The sequence below is a fragment of the Heterocephalus glaber genome, unplaced genomic scaffold (genome assembly GCF_053883595.1).
Source record: "Heterocephalus glaber isolate CG9 unplaced genomic scaffold, H.glaber_assembly_v1.0 deba00001707, whole genome shotgun sequence".
Taxonomy (NCBI): Eukaryota; Metazoa; Chordata; class Mammalia; order Rodentia; family Bathyergidae; genus Heterocephalus; species Heterocephalus glaber.
This window is the reverse complement of record NW_028258427.1, coordinates 432,147-445,517: the sequence shown is the minus strand read 5'-3', so window position 1 is coordinate 445,517 and position 13,371 is coordinate 432,147. Positions and strand designations below refer to the sequence as shown.

The following is a 13,371-nucleotide window of genomic DNA, read 5'->3' as shown; positions in this document are numbered from 1 at the left end:
CATATAAATTGAAGAGCCAAGGATTCGTTTTTAGATTTGGATAATAGTTCAGTGTAATCTTTATAAGGGAAATAGTTGTAGCTGAAATACATTTAAATACTTAAGAAATAACAATACTTTAATGAGATGTTTTAAGTGTAGTGAAGTTAGTACTCAAGAAACATTAGTGAAACTGTGTACACTATTTCTTTAGTAAAAAGGTTAATCACATTACCTCTATTTTTATTTAATTATTTTTTTTGGTACCGGTGATCGAACTCAGGTCTTTGCACTTGCATAGCATATGGCAAAAACAATGAGCTAAATCCCCAGCTCATTACCTCTATTTTTAAAGATGATGTTTAACGAAAAATAAAATTCTTCTTTGATGACAGATATACCAGAGAGGCAGGGGTTCGTTCTCTGGATAGAAAATTTGGGGCCATTTGCCGAGCTGTTGCTGTGAAAGTCGCAGAAGGACAGCACAAGGACACCAAGCTGGACCGCTCTGATGTGGCTGAGGGAGAAGGTGCGTGGCCAGGGGGCCGGGTGTGGATGACACAGTGAAACTGGGTATGGAGGCTGGGGCCGGGTCCTCAGAGCAGTGGTGGGGTGACTCCCGTGGGAAATGTGTCCACTTAGTGAATATGTGTATGGCTTGATGTAGTTTATCAAGAGGGTTTGTACAAACAGTAGTTTTTAACTAGAATGATGTTCAGTATTAATGCTTTGAGAACACAGTTGCTTTCTCCAGATTTGTAACAGTGGTACATACACTCTGTATATGTGTTCACATGTTCCTGTATTTCTTACTGACCCAAACAGTTAAGTCCTTGAATAATTAATAATTGAAAACATTACCAAAAATGTTATAATATTTTTAAAAATCCAAGCTGTCAAAGTACTGCACGAGCAAATCTTTGTGTTTGGGAGAAGTTTCATAGGTAATATGTTTTTCTCGCACATTTTCTTTTATAGGTACACAGTTAAATGTACTGTAATATAAATTATTTTTTGCTTAAATAGTTGTGAAGTTGGTGACAGGGAGAGTTCTGGTGCTGCAGTAATCAAATCTGGACATTGCATTTGCTACCCAGCTAAAAATATTTTAACTTCTTGCCCCAGAACTGTGAGGGATTCATCACACAGTACATCATACTTTGCTGCTATGCAGTTTGCCAAAACCTGCTTTAACAAACGTGCCTTGAGCAATAGAGAACTAAACATTTCTTTCACAGTAGAGATTTATTAGATGTTCTACCATTTCCAAAGCTCTTTCCAGGAAGCAGTTAGATAAATGTGATTGAAGGAACTATACTTTGTGGTAGGCTCAGTGGAACAGATGCAGTTTGAACATCTTCTTTGTTTTTCCTTCTGTTGCTCAGCTTAGTGCACCTAGTAGCGTTATAGTCAAAAAGCAGACTTTCCCATGATCCGTGTGTTTCTGGATGCTGCTTTACCCCTGCTCGCACCTTGCCTGTAACCCCATTGGGTCATTTTGTCCAGAGAATAAACCTCCATCATTTGCTGAATTGCAGAAGGCTTGTGTGCTCGTTACAGTATGTGGAGTAGGGATGGGGATATTGAACTCCAGTTATTTCTTATACAGAGTTTAAAACTTTTGGTCGTAGGCCCTGCTATGGTTTGAAAGTATCCCCCAAGCTCGTGTGTTAAAAACTTAATCCCCAATGCATCAGTGTTGAGAGGTGGTCAGGTGGAGTAATTCCATTATCTCGGGGAAGTGGGTTAATTATCACGGTGGTAATCTCCTTGCACAAGGCTGAATTCAGCTGCCTTCCCTTCCTCTTTCTTCTCCTCCCCTTCTCTTTTCTCCCCTCCCCTCCCCTCCTTCCATGTGATCCTTTCTGCCATCGCCATCACCATCGCCCAGCGCAATGGGCTGTCCACAGATGTGAGCCTTTGATCTTGGACTTCCCAACTGTGAGCCAAACCAGATGTTTATTATAAATTACCCAGTCTTTTTTTTTTTTTGGTACCAGGGATCGAACTCGGGTCCTTGCACTTGCGAGGCAGGTGGCGGAACCACTGAGCTAAATCCTCGGCCCAAATTACCCAGTCTTGTGCTGTTACTTTGTCATAGCAGCGTAAAAAGCACTAAGTCCCACTCCTCACCCATACTTTCAGGGATACCATAATAAATTCCCAAGCCTTAAAAAAAATTCCCAAGCCTTTGTGGAAGTTCAAGGCCAGAATCAACTTGCTGTTGCTGATCCTTATTCCTGCCCCATAGGCACTGAGGTTTCTGCTTCCTCTAGCCTGCTAAGTTTCCATTAGTTTTTGTCAGTTCATTTTCTGCTTTCTAAAATTCCATCGGCTTCTCTTATTGCCTACTTTTTGGTAAGTTTTCTTTCTCATTCTGTTTCTTGTAGGTATATACTTTTTTTTTTTTGTACCAGGGATCAAACTTGGGACCTTGCGCTTTCGAGGCAGGCGGCGGAAAGGTGTATACTTTTTTATTCCTTAAAAAAAGGAATTATAAAAAATAAACACATGTTCAGATTACTGTTTGTAGAAATCTGTATTTTTAAAAACTTTCCTGGCTGAGTGAGTACCTCTCAGGAATGAGAATCACTGAGGTAGCCGATGGCAGTGGAGAAGGGAAGTGTTGTTCCTTTTTCCCTGCAGTAAGTGTAAGACCTACATCTACAGGCTCCTGAATTTCCCCTTTTTATTACCGCTCTTCCTCTGTGCTGTGGCCTCAGGCATCTAATCTTTCTCTTTTTGTTCTTTTTTTTTTCGGTACTAGGGATTGAACTCAGGTCTTTGCACTTGTGGGGCAGACGGCGGAACCACTGAGCTAAATTCCCAGCCCCACTCTTTTCTTGTCAGTAATATAATAGGTCCATGGTAAATTTTAGAATTTGTAATACATTCAGAGGGATTTGATGTCAAAGGAAATTTTCCATAGTTATAATGTATTGCTTAATGTTTATATGTACATCTATTAGCATATTTCTAATAATTTATCATCATATTTGTTGTTTAAGAATAACCAACAAATATTCAAGAATATGTTCAAACAGTTTGTGAACTGTGTAGAAACATGCAGCTTTTATGGTAACATTTATTAGTTTTTTATGGTTTCTTTTAAATTGCAGGATGCCTCTTAAATGTTAATGTAGCTGAACAGATTTGGGTAGGTAAGATATTACTCAGGTCATCCAGATGAATAAATAATAAGGATAAGTGTGTTTGTCCCTTGAGTGTGATTTTGTTTGCAGATAGGTTTCCAGGTTGGATCTATTTTCATAAGCTACCCTTGAGTAACTGTGAATGACTGTCCTCCAGACTTCAATATAAAATAATTATAAGGAATCTGGACACGATGTTTATGGCATCAGCCAAACCAAAAGAAAACTCCACAAAAGAGTCTGTGTCAAATTTTCATGCCAGAAAGTTCAAATGGAGCTCAGTAGCTGAAAATTTCTCATTAAGAAGTGAATTATTTAAATCAGGAGTACAAAAGACAAGAATTGTTTTAGAAATATCAAGTAATGCAGTGTGGGAGTTATTTTTAATGTTAAAAATAATGCTGGACTTAAGAGTTACTGCCAGGAAGAAAAGTAATTTCAGGCCACAAGCTTCAAAACAAGCAGAACTCTCAGTGTATTGAGCACACTTTCTGGAGTGGGCCCAGAAGTTCTGTTTTGTGAGCAGTTGACCTTGTGTTTGTGGGATCAGAACCATAGCTAACAAACCAGGTAACACAAGGGGCTCAGAAGGCAGATGAGGTTCATAGAAATTGGGTGTCAGAGGAGGGGTAGTTATGATTTCGATCACTGTAAAGTATGGGAATTGTTTTATAAAAATAATACTGCTTATAATTTTCTACATGTTTTAATGTATTATGAATTGTTCTTTTCCTTTCTGGGTTGAGGGATACATGACCAAAGTTTTATTCTGCTTTTTCCTGCCTTTAGCCAAAACAAATATTCCACTTATTCAAGTACGCATATATACCATCTTTGTCCAATTAATATCTGCAAAGATTTTTCCTCAAAAGATATACTTAGCAAAGAGTTTGTCTAGTTCAACCCTGATTTGATTCTTAAATCTCTTCACAACATTTTCCAGTACCACCACTTTGCCAGGTCTGTTTGTATTAACTGACATTTCAGTCTTGTGGTAAAGTGTGCTTTTATTTATGTTTATTTACCTTGGATTTGCTGACTTTGAATTTGTGGACTAAACTGTTTCATCAGTTTTTAAGAAATATTTTGTCCATTATCTCTTCAAATATTTTTTTTCTCCTCCACTGGGATGCTAAGAAAGGACCTAGCTGTCTTTTATCCTTTGTTCTATTTTTTCATTAATTTTTCTTCCTAGTTCAGCTTATTTATTGTTGTTGCCTCATCCAGTATATTATCACCATCTTCTATAAACCTATAGAATTCATTTCAGAAATTGTATTTCTGACTACTTTTCAAATGTTCATTTGATTTATTTAGAGACAGAAAGATTCCTCATTTAACAACCAAGTTCTGTTCATGCAACTAGGTTGGTAAGTGAATTGGTTGCTCAATGAGGTATTGTATATAGTATGTACATTACAATGTTCAGAACAAAGAAATGGTCAAAGGAAACTCCAACTTGATCACTTTACCTTTTTCCATAACTCAAACATGCAGTACTGTAATATATAACAGAACATAAAACTACAGTACTACACCGTTATGATTTGTGTCTAGATGTGCCCCCAAAGTCTCATGAGGTCATAGGTGGAGCTTTTCGGAGGTGGCTAGATTGAGGGTGTGTGATGCTGGGATCAAGGATGTGATGCTGGTATTGATTCATGGTGTGATGCTAGGAATAAGGGTATGAGTGCTACCCAAGGGTGGATAGCCTGGGTAAAATAGGAGCGACAGAAAGAAGGTTGCTTGCTGCTTTCTGCCCTCTGCCTGTCATGAACTATTTCCCCTCTGTCATGCCACCCCTCCTTGGAGCCAGCCCACTATGAACTGAAAGCTCTACAAACTCTGAGCCAAATAAACTTTTCCTCCTTTAACTTTGGGGGTCAGGTATTTTGTCTCAGCATAAGAAAAATAACTAAGAAATGCACTGTACAGCACAGTTAGCAAAACTTATCATATTGTGTACATAAGGTGTACTGTACAAAAAAGACATTGATACCATATAAACAAGATGTATAGAACTGTACAAAAAAAAAAAAGATGGGTTGTAAGTCCTAGCAGCAGGCCAAAAGTCCAAACAGCTCACCTCCTACATAAGTCCAAACAGTCATTGAATGGGAAAGTCTTTAAGGATTATGTATATTCCAGTGGGTTCTTCATTGAACGTTTTTTCTCATCTCTGATTCTCTTTTGAGTCAGGGTCTCCCTATATAGTTGAGGCTGTCCTTGAATTCACTATGTAGCCAGGTTGGCCTCAAACTCATGGCGATCCTCCTGGCTCAGCTTCCCAAGTGCTGGGATTACAGGTGTGTGCTGGCACGCTCGACTCTTCTTCTCACCCCTTAAAATCATCTTTTCCTTTGTTTTCTTGATCCATGGTACTCCTGGGTTACTTCTTTGGTCGGGGGAGGTTGCCCATTTTTATTTGTTTTTGTGGTGCTGGGGTCAAACTCAGGGCCTCACACATACTAGACAAGCACTCTACTACTGAGGCATACCCCAGGCCTCCAGTCATAGTTTTAAAGTCCTTGTATGAATACTTCAGATTTCCTATGCTATGGGAATGATCCATGGGAGAGGAACTCTGAGTCAAGCACTAATCCAAGGGTGATTTTTTTCTACTGACAGGTAAATTTCTCACTCAGCAACAGTGGTCTGTACCCTGAGTTTCTGCATAGGGAGCCAGGTTACTGATGCTTCTTCCTTTTCTAGTGGGCTTAATGAAAGTCTAATTTTAAACTTTACTCCAAAATTGGGCTGGGGACGTAGCTTAGTGGCACCATGTCTGCCTGGCAAGCGCAAGGTCCTGAGTTCAATTCCTGGTACCAAGAAAAAAAATTTATTCAAAAATCACATGTGGCTTCTGTTGGAGCCATTGAGTACTTAAAAGCCCACTTTTTAAAGCCTATGTTGGCTGGGGATTTAGCTCAGTGGCTTTGCACCTGCCTGGCAAACACAACATCCTAAGTTTGATTCCCGGTACCCCCCAAAAAAGAAAAGCCTATGTTAAAATTTTAGTTCTAATTAACTTCACAGGATAAGGGAGACCCCTGAAAGGTGAACTCCAGCCTCAGATGAGCTGATACCAGGCAGCACAGCAGTGCACACTCCCGTGTGTCTCTGCCTTGGCCCTGTTCTGTACTTGAGACAGACAGATCAGTATGCGAATTATCGGTACTGTTTAGGGAAGGCACAGAAACAGCTATTCAGAAACTGCTCACAGAGTTTGTGGGGTTTTGTTTTTGATTTTATTTTGTAGTACTGGGGACTGAACCCATGCCCTCATGCATGCTAGGCAAGCCTTCTACCGCTGAGCTACAACATCCCCCAAAAGGGTCACATTTTGCTCTGATAGCTGGCTAGGGACCAGCAGATCACTTTGATTTTATCAAGGCTTTGTAGGGTTGGTTCCTTCTTTAGAGCCGCATTCCTGGGATATAGCTAGCTTGCTTTCCTTCCCTCACCCCTCGCCCCTCACCCTTCTCCCCTTGCCACTCTCCCTCTCTTTTTCTTTCTCCATCTCTCCTCTTTCATGTATTTTTTCCTCTTTATTTTGGATATATTGTTTCCCCTAAGATGTGGTGCTCCAAGAATATTGTTCTTAGTCCTTAGGGCACGACCCTTACTTAAGGGCATCATCCTCCTGAGTTCTCAACTGAGAGGCCAATCAAGTCTTTAGCCTCTCAGTTACTTTCTAATCTTGGGGTTCTTGGAGTCTCACCCTGAATATAATCAAGTTGGTACTTAGTCAAGAACTTTGAAGGGAATTTCATTTCATGATTCTAAACACAGCACATATTCTGGCCATTCTAAATTACAGTAATACTCAATTCTCCATATCCCCAAGTGAAGAAATAGATCAAGGAGTGATAGAGAACATGCTTAGCCCAGCACCAGAAAAAAAGGAAAGGGGAAAAAATACACACACACACGACTTTTACAGTATTTTTAAAAATTTATTAGAAAAGGTGAATAAATATAGCCTTTGTTTCATAGCTTTAGACCACCACTTACATAATTATACATATTATAAAATCTCTAGTTTGACCCTGATTTGATTCAGAAGTCACTTCACAGTATTTTCCATAAACACTATGCCTTGGCTGTTTGACTTATTAACAGACATACTTTTATACACTTGGCTGTTTCCCTGTCCCTAGGGAAATAGGAGCTAGCAGCTGAAAAGGGGTTTGGAGGCTGGGTGGTATGAGACATGATATCGGTGAAGACAGGCCTGTCGTCTTGTAACGGAGTCCCCAAGCCTTCTGCTGACCACACAGCCTTGCCTGGTGAAAACACAAATCTTTCTCACTCTGTGACAGTGTCTGTGGTTCAGTCTGGAGCCATTTGGCCTGAGTTGTGTGTTGATGTGTATTGTTTCCTGGCTGTGTTTGCCTTACGTAGGTCAGTGAAGCCATCCTCAGGTAGTGGGAGGTGGATAGTAGGTCCTTGCTCCTTTAGTGTAGCCTTGCTAAACAACCTCACAGTTCAAAATAATCAAAATAAAAGGTTTTAATTTGATGTTAGTTCTCCCACCCAAGCACACCCTTGACTATTAACCAGAATATGGTGGGTGTGGGAAAGTATCCTGCCACTTTAGCTGGGGTACTTAGTGTGCTGTCAGAAGGCCTTAGAGGAGGCTCAGGCCAGCAGGTTCCCCGAAGCTGTCTGCTCAGTGTTGTCCTTCTGATGTTGCCATCCCACTGCCTCTCAGTGACCCCCTTCCCTGCCTTTCTCAGGATCTGGTTCTCCAGGAAGAGCCAGTCCTGCTCGGGCTGCTTTCAGAATCCTTCGTTGTGGCTTCCTGCTATTGACTTCTCCTGCCCAAAGCATGCTGTCTGCTAGTTATTTGAGGTGTGGCTCCTTCCTGACCCTAACAGGAAGCTGTCCCTGCAGGAAAATCAAGAGGTTTTGATCTTTTAGGCTTTTTGTTGTTGTTGTTGTTCGTTGTCTCCAAATCTGAAGATTTCCATTCTTTTGTCTACTGCCATGAGTCCATGTCTAATACTAATAGAAAATACTAGATATAATGTTTTTAGGAAATGACCTCTCTCCCTTGTGTAACTTTTTGCTTAATTCCTTTGTCTTCTTGGAGCACTTTTCTAGTTGGTGGCAAAATGTCTCTATCTTTTGAATTGTACGTTGGTTATCTATTGCTGTGTAACAAATAACCCAGCATTTAGCAGGCTGAAGCATCTAAGGGGCATTGACCACCTTACTGTTTCTGTGTCAGGGATCCAGAAGGAGCCTCACTGAGTAGATCTGAGTCAGGACCTCTCAGGAGGTTACAGTCTCTTTGTCAGCCAGCTCTTGGCCCAACTGGGGAAGAATCTCCCAGGCTTACTCACATGGTTGTTAGCTGACCCCATTCCCTCCACGCTATTGGCCAGAGTTCTCAGTTCTCAGAGCTTCTCACCACGTGGGCCTCTCCCCAGGCAGCTGGCTTCTCCCAGAGGGAGTGACATGTGGGAGAAAAGAGAAGCTGGGGGAGCCCAAGGTAGGATTTGCAGGCCTTTATAACCATCACTGTTACCATGTCATATAGGCCGGCCCTGCTGAGACAGGAGAGGTCTGACTCCAGGAAGCTGCGAACACCAGGAGGTGGGTGGGCTGCTTAAAACCTTGAAGGGTGGCTACCACTGATTGATTGATTGATTGATTGCATTTATTGCCATTTTAAAGATTTTTATATATTTTATAGCCTTCATTTCTCAGAGTTGAAGTAGTTTATTTAGAATTGTAAAGAAAACCTATGGTTTGGGTTGTTAGTAGAGAATGGAAATTTCTGTGACTCAGAGGTGGTAGCCCTGTTACCCTCTGTGGGTTGAGCCTGCAGGGAAGTAAAGCCTAATAAGACTCTTTAACAAAAGTTGAAACAGTCTTTGTCAACTTTCAGTGTGGATTCTGTTGATGCTCTTGATTGTTTGGGGACATAAAAACTTTGTTAGCTCTTTTCAGTGAAGTGAGAATAATTAGAAAGTTTCCTATTACTTGCTTCCAATTACGTATAGAAGTCCTCGAACATTCTGACCTGAATCACATATCTTTCTGGTTGGATTTAGGAAAAGAAAGTAATTTGTGTGCATGCCTGTGAACCCAAAAACCACAGACCAGATGCTGTTGGCTGTTTATTTTGGATTGTTACAATCCTCAGAAGTGAGGTTTTCAGTTTCTGAAGAAATGCCTGGGTCGTTGGTAAGAGATCTTTGTGCACAGAATGACCAGTTACACTTTTACCATTATTATGGGCACTGAATTAAAATTAGCCTCCATATTAGGCAACACATCTTTGAAAATTTCCACTTCATCCTACAGAATTTACTAATTTAAAAGGCTTCTAGCAGTTTAGTAGTCATCACATTTTATTATCAAAAGAATTTTTTAGGCCAGTATTGAAATTTATACTGTTCAAAATCCATCAAATTTGAACTTACTTCTTGTATTAAAGCCCTAAGTTGCACAGACAAGGCTTAGAAGTTTTAATTCAGTTTTGTATTTTCAGTATTTAAAGTTTTGCTTTAAAGTTGTTCATGCTTTTTCCTTTAATTGTATTAGTGGTACAGAACAAATAAAATTTTATAATTATCAAGAAACTAAGATTACTATTGAGGAATGTGGATTTCAGAGGCAGTTTTAGTTCTCAGGGGAGTCTTCGTGGCCTTCTGTTAGAGTTAACTGCACTTTATAAAAAAAGATTATTTTAAAAATTAGGTCCAGAAATTGAGACTTTCTTTGCATTTGGTGAGAATGTTAAGCAAGATGTTGTGTCTAAACATCTAAAGTCAGATACTATTCTAATGTTGAGGTGAAAATATGCTGTTTGCCAGTATCATGAACATACACTAAATATCCTTTTCTAAGTTTGACATTTACAGAGAATCACTGATTGTTCCCTTATCAGTATTGGCTGGTTTAAGAGAGAATTGTTTGCCTGTGTATGGATTGGAAGAAGGCTGCAGTGAAGGAAAACCCTCCTTTAGTACAGTGGGAGCCAGAGGTTGGTTACCTGAACTCTGATCTGAGACATGAAAACAAAATTTGCCAAATAATTATAAAATCATTGTTCCATTTAAAAGGCATATAGGAAGGTGCTGGCTGGTGGATGTCATTGTTACACATTATCAAAACCAGCCTTTCTAAGTTACAAGAATGCTTAAGGTGCTCTTGGGGCTTTTAAAGTATTACAGCATAGTCTCTGCAGTTAAGATACTGACCCCATTAATTCTCTGGAATATTTCTGAATACAGAAAATAAAAGTTGCTAATTCCTCAAGCCTGCTGAGAAATGGGGGCAGGCTCCCTTGTCTGGTCTAAAGAGAGGACCGTGTATAACATGAATTTATTTATGCAGTCAGTGAGTAGGCTCACAGTTACTGAATACTTACTAATGCTAACTTCTAAACTGGATTCCAGAAATTGGTTAAAGAGAACTTTTAAGACATGTAGTCTATTGGGGGAGATGGATATATAAACAAATAATTTTTAACTATGAGGTAAATGCTGGTTTTTTGAAGTCTGTAAAGTTACTAAGTTGAAAAGAAAAAAAAGATTGAAAATATGCAGACTGAAACTCCTTGGCAGCACTGGCCAGTAACTTGAGCCTTGGTTGCCTTTAGCATACTTCCTCTGGCTGGGAGGAGGGTTTTCGGAAAAAAATTAACCTGAAACTGACAGCACGATTTATACAACTGGAAATATTCAGGTTGTTCTGGGGGTTTTTTAGATATTTTGTTTTCCCTTCCTTCCCTCCCCTGAGAAGGCTCTCAGATGCTTTGTATTCATGTCAGTCTAGTTCTGAGACACATAATTCTATCTTATGAAATAAGAAAGCTACTTATAATCTCACTTTCATTTATTTATTACTTTTTGTTTTTCTTTTTGGTACCAGGGATCGAACTCAGGACCTTGCGCTTGCTAGGCAGGCACGGTGCCACTGAGCTAAATCCCCAGCCCCATTTATTTATTTTTGAATCAACAGCTTTATTGCTATATAACTGACATACAGTAAACTGCATGACTTTAAAGGGTCCGCTTTAAGTTCTTTTTTTTTTATTATTCTATTTCTTTGTTTTACTTTATCTCTCCATCTGAACCTGGTCTCTAAATTGGCCAGGCTGGCTGCAGTCCCCCTTGCCTTAGCGTTCCACATAGCTGAGATTATAAGCATGTGCCATTCTGCTTAGCTGATAATCTCACTTTTTAAAGTAGAGTTGGTTTAAAAAAAAAAAAACTTAGTTGTTTTGTTTTTATGTCTGCACATACATGTGTATATATGTAGACTATATACATATATATATGTGTGTATAGATATAGATATATGATCTTTCTCTCCATGCTTAAATGTGGTCTGAATCTTTACAGCTGTGTGTGCTAAGGAGTTGAGATCCAAACTGTATTCCCTCTTCACTGGTCCCTGTGTGACTACTCTGCCAACTAGCTTGTTACAGACCCAGTAGCACACCTCCTGCACGGACACAGTAGAGTTCAGCATGCCAGTTTCTCAGCTCTGCTTTGCTCCTAACTGTATAATTCGAGAATTGTGGTGGGATTCAACTTCAAGAGAATATTTTAATCATTGAGAAATAGTATTGTTACATAATTTTCATGGAGTAAAAATGCTAGTGTTTGTTTTAGTGATTTGTCTTTTGTTCATAGATATTGTTAAAATTTAAGTTACCTAGAATTCATTATATTGCAACAGAATTACCTATTTTTTTTCACTATGGTGATTACTTAATTTTTCACTATGGTGAATGGTGTGGGTGAATGGAGTTCATCTGGTCTGACTTTAATTTTATAAAGAAATTGGGTAGCACGCGTCTGTAATCTCAGCTCTTTAGAAGCTAAACCAGGAGGATTGAGAGTTTGAGGCCAGCCTGGGCAACACAGGGAGATACTATCTTACAAAGAAAAAAAGGAAAAGCTGGGTGTGGTGGCCTGCACCTGTAATCCCAGCACTCAGGAGGCTGAGGCTGGAGAACTGCCATGAGTTCAACGCCAGCCTGGGCTACCTAGTGAGTTCAAGACCAGCCTGAATTACAGAGCAAGACCCTGTCTCAAAGAAGGGGAGGGAAGGAGAAAGGGAAGAGAGGAAGGGAGGAAATGAAACCAACTAGGCACAGTGGTGGTGAATGTATGGCACACGTGCTTCAGTGGGCTGTTTGTTATCACTGAAAGCTCTAAAAGGTTCGCCATCACTAAACTAGGGCCTCATTTCTTACTCAGGGTTGTGCTCCATAAATATGTTAGTTGAGCTGCTGTGGTGGTTACTTCCTTAGACTGAAGCCATTCCAAAATAGTAGGGACTAGGATTAAAAAGGTAATTTGCCACTGTATTATGATGGCTCTTGAGTGGAACTGTTAGGAATTAGGAATTTGCTTGATTTATAATGAAAAATTCACACAAATGTTGATGTCTAAAAGTGACGCATAGTCATACACCACAAAATGACATTTTGGTCAGTGATGGGCTTCATATATAATGATAGTTCTCTAACCTTATAGTAGCTAGACAGTTTCCATTGCCTAGTGATGTTGTAGCATAGTTCCTTATTCATTGTGTTTGTGGTGATCCAGTTATAAAAAGTATAGCACAATAGGAAACAGCAAGATAAGACTATGTGGGGCTGCCTGCCTCGCAAGAGCAAGGCCCTGAGTTCGATCCCTGGTACCAAAAAAAAAAAAAAGACTGTGTGGAGATGGGAAGGGGATCTGGGGATGGAGGAGATAGGAGGGAAGGAAGGGGAAGTAAAAAGGATCAACGTAATACATATCTGTTGATACAGCTATATAAACCACTTCCCCATGATGAATCTATTTATTATGTATCTCAAACATATACTGATTAAAAAAAAGGGAGGAGTATTGTCATAAAAGGTGGCACGTGCCTGTAATTCCAGCCACTTAGGAGGCTGAGGCAGAAGGCTCACAAGTTCAAGGCCAGCCTGAGAGCAACTTAACAAGACTGTTCTCAACTGAAAAATATAAAGGGCTGGGCTGTAGCTCAGTGGTAGAGTGCTTGCCTAGCATGTGCGAGGCTCTGAGTTCAATCCCTAGTATTGCCCAAAAATAAATAATCCATTCTATGAGTCAAGGGACTTTTAAAAATAAATGAATTATGATGCCGGCAGAATAAAAGGGGGTGGAGGGAAGGGGAAAAAAAGAATTGAGATGTGTTATATACATGTACCAGTGCCCTACAGTGAATGTAATCATTACTGCAAACACATGCTAATAAAAAT

At 39.8% G+C, this 13,371-nt stretch overlaps 1 protein-coding gene across 3 annotated transcripts in view; it reads left to right on the top strand.

The window, feature by feature from the left end:
- Window positions 1–13,371, top strand: part of Lonp2 (lon peptidase 2, peroxisomal) — a 112,056-nt gene that overhangs the window by 64,975 nt on the left and 33,710 nt on the right. For all 3 annotated transcript variants that reach the window (XM_004873897.4, XM_087199357.1, XM_087199358.1), the window contains one exon: window positions 375–508. In XM_004873897.4, the coding sequence (XP_004873954.1) occupies window positions 375–508 (134 nt within the window). The remainder of the gene's footprint in view (window positions 1–374; window positions 509–13,371) is intronic.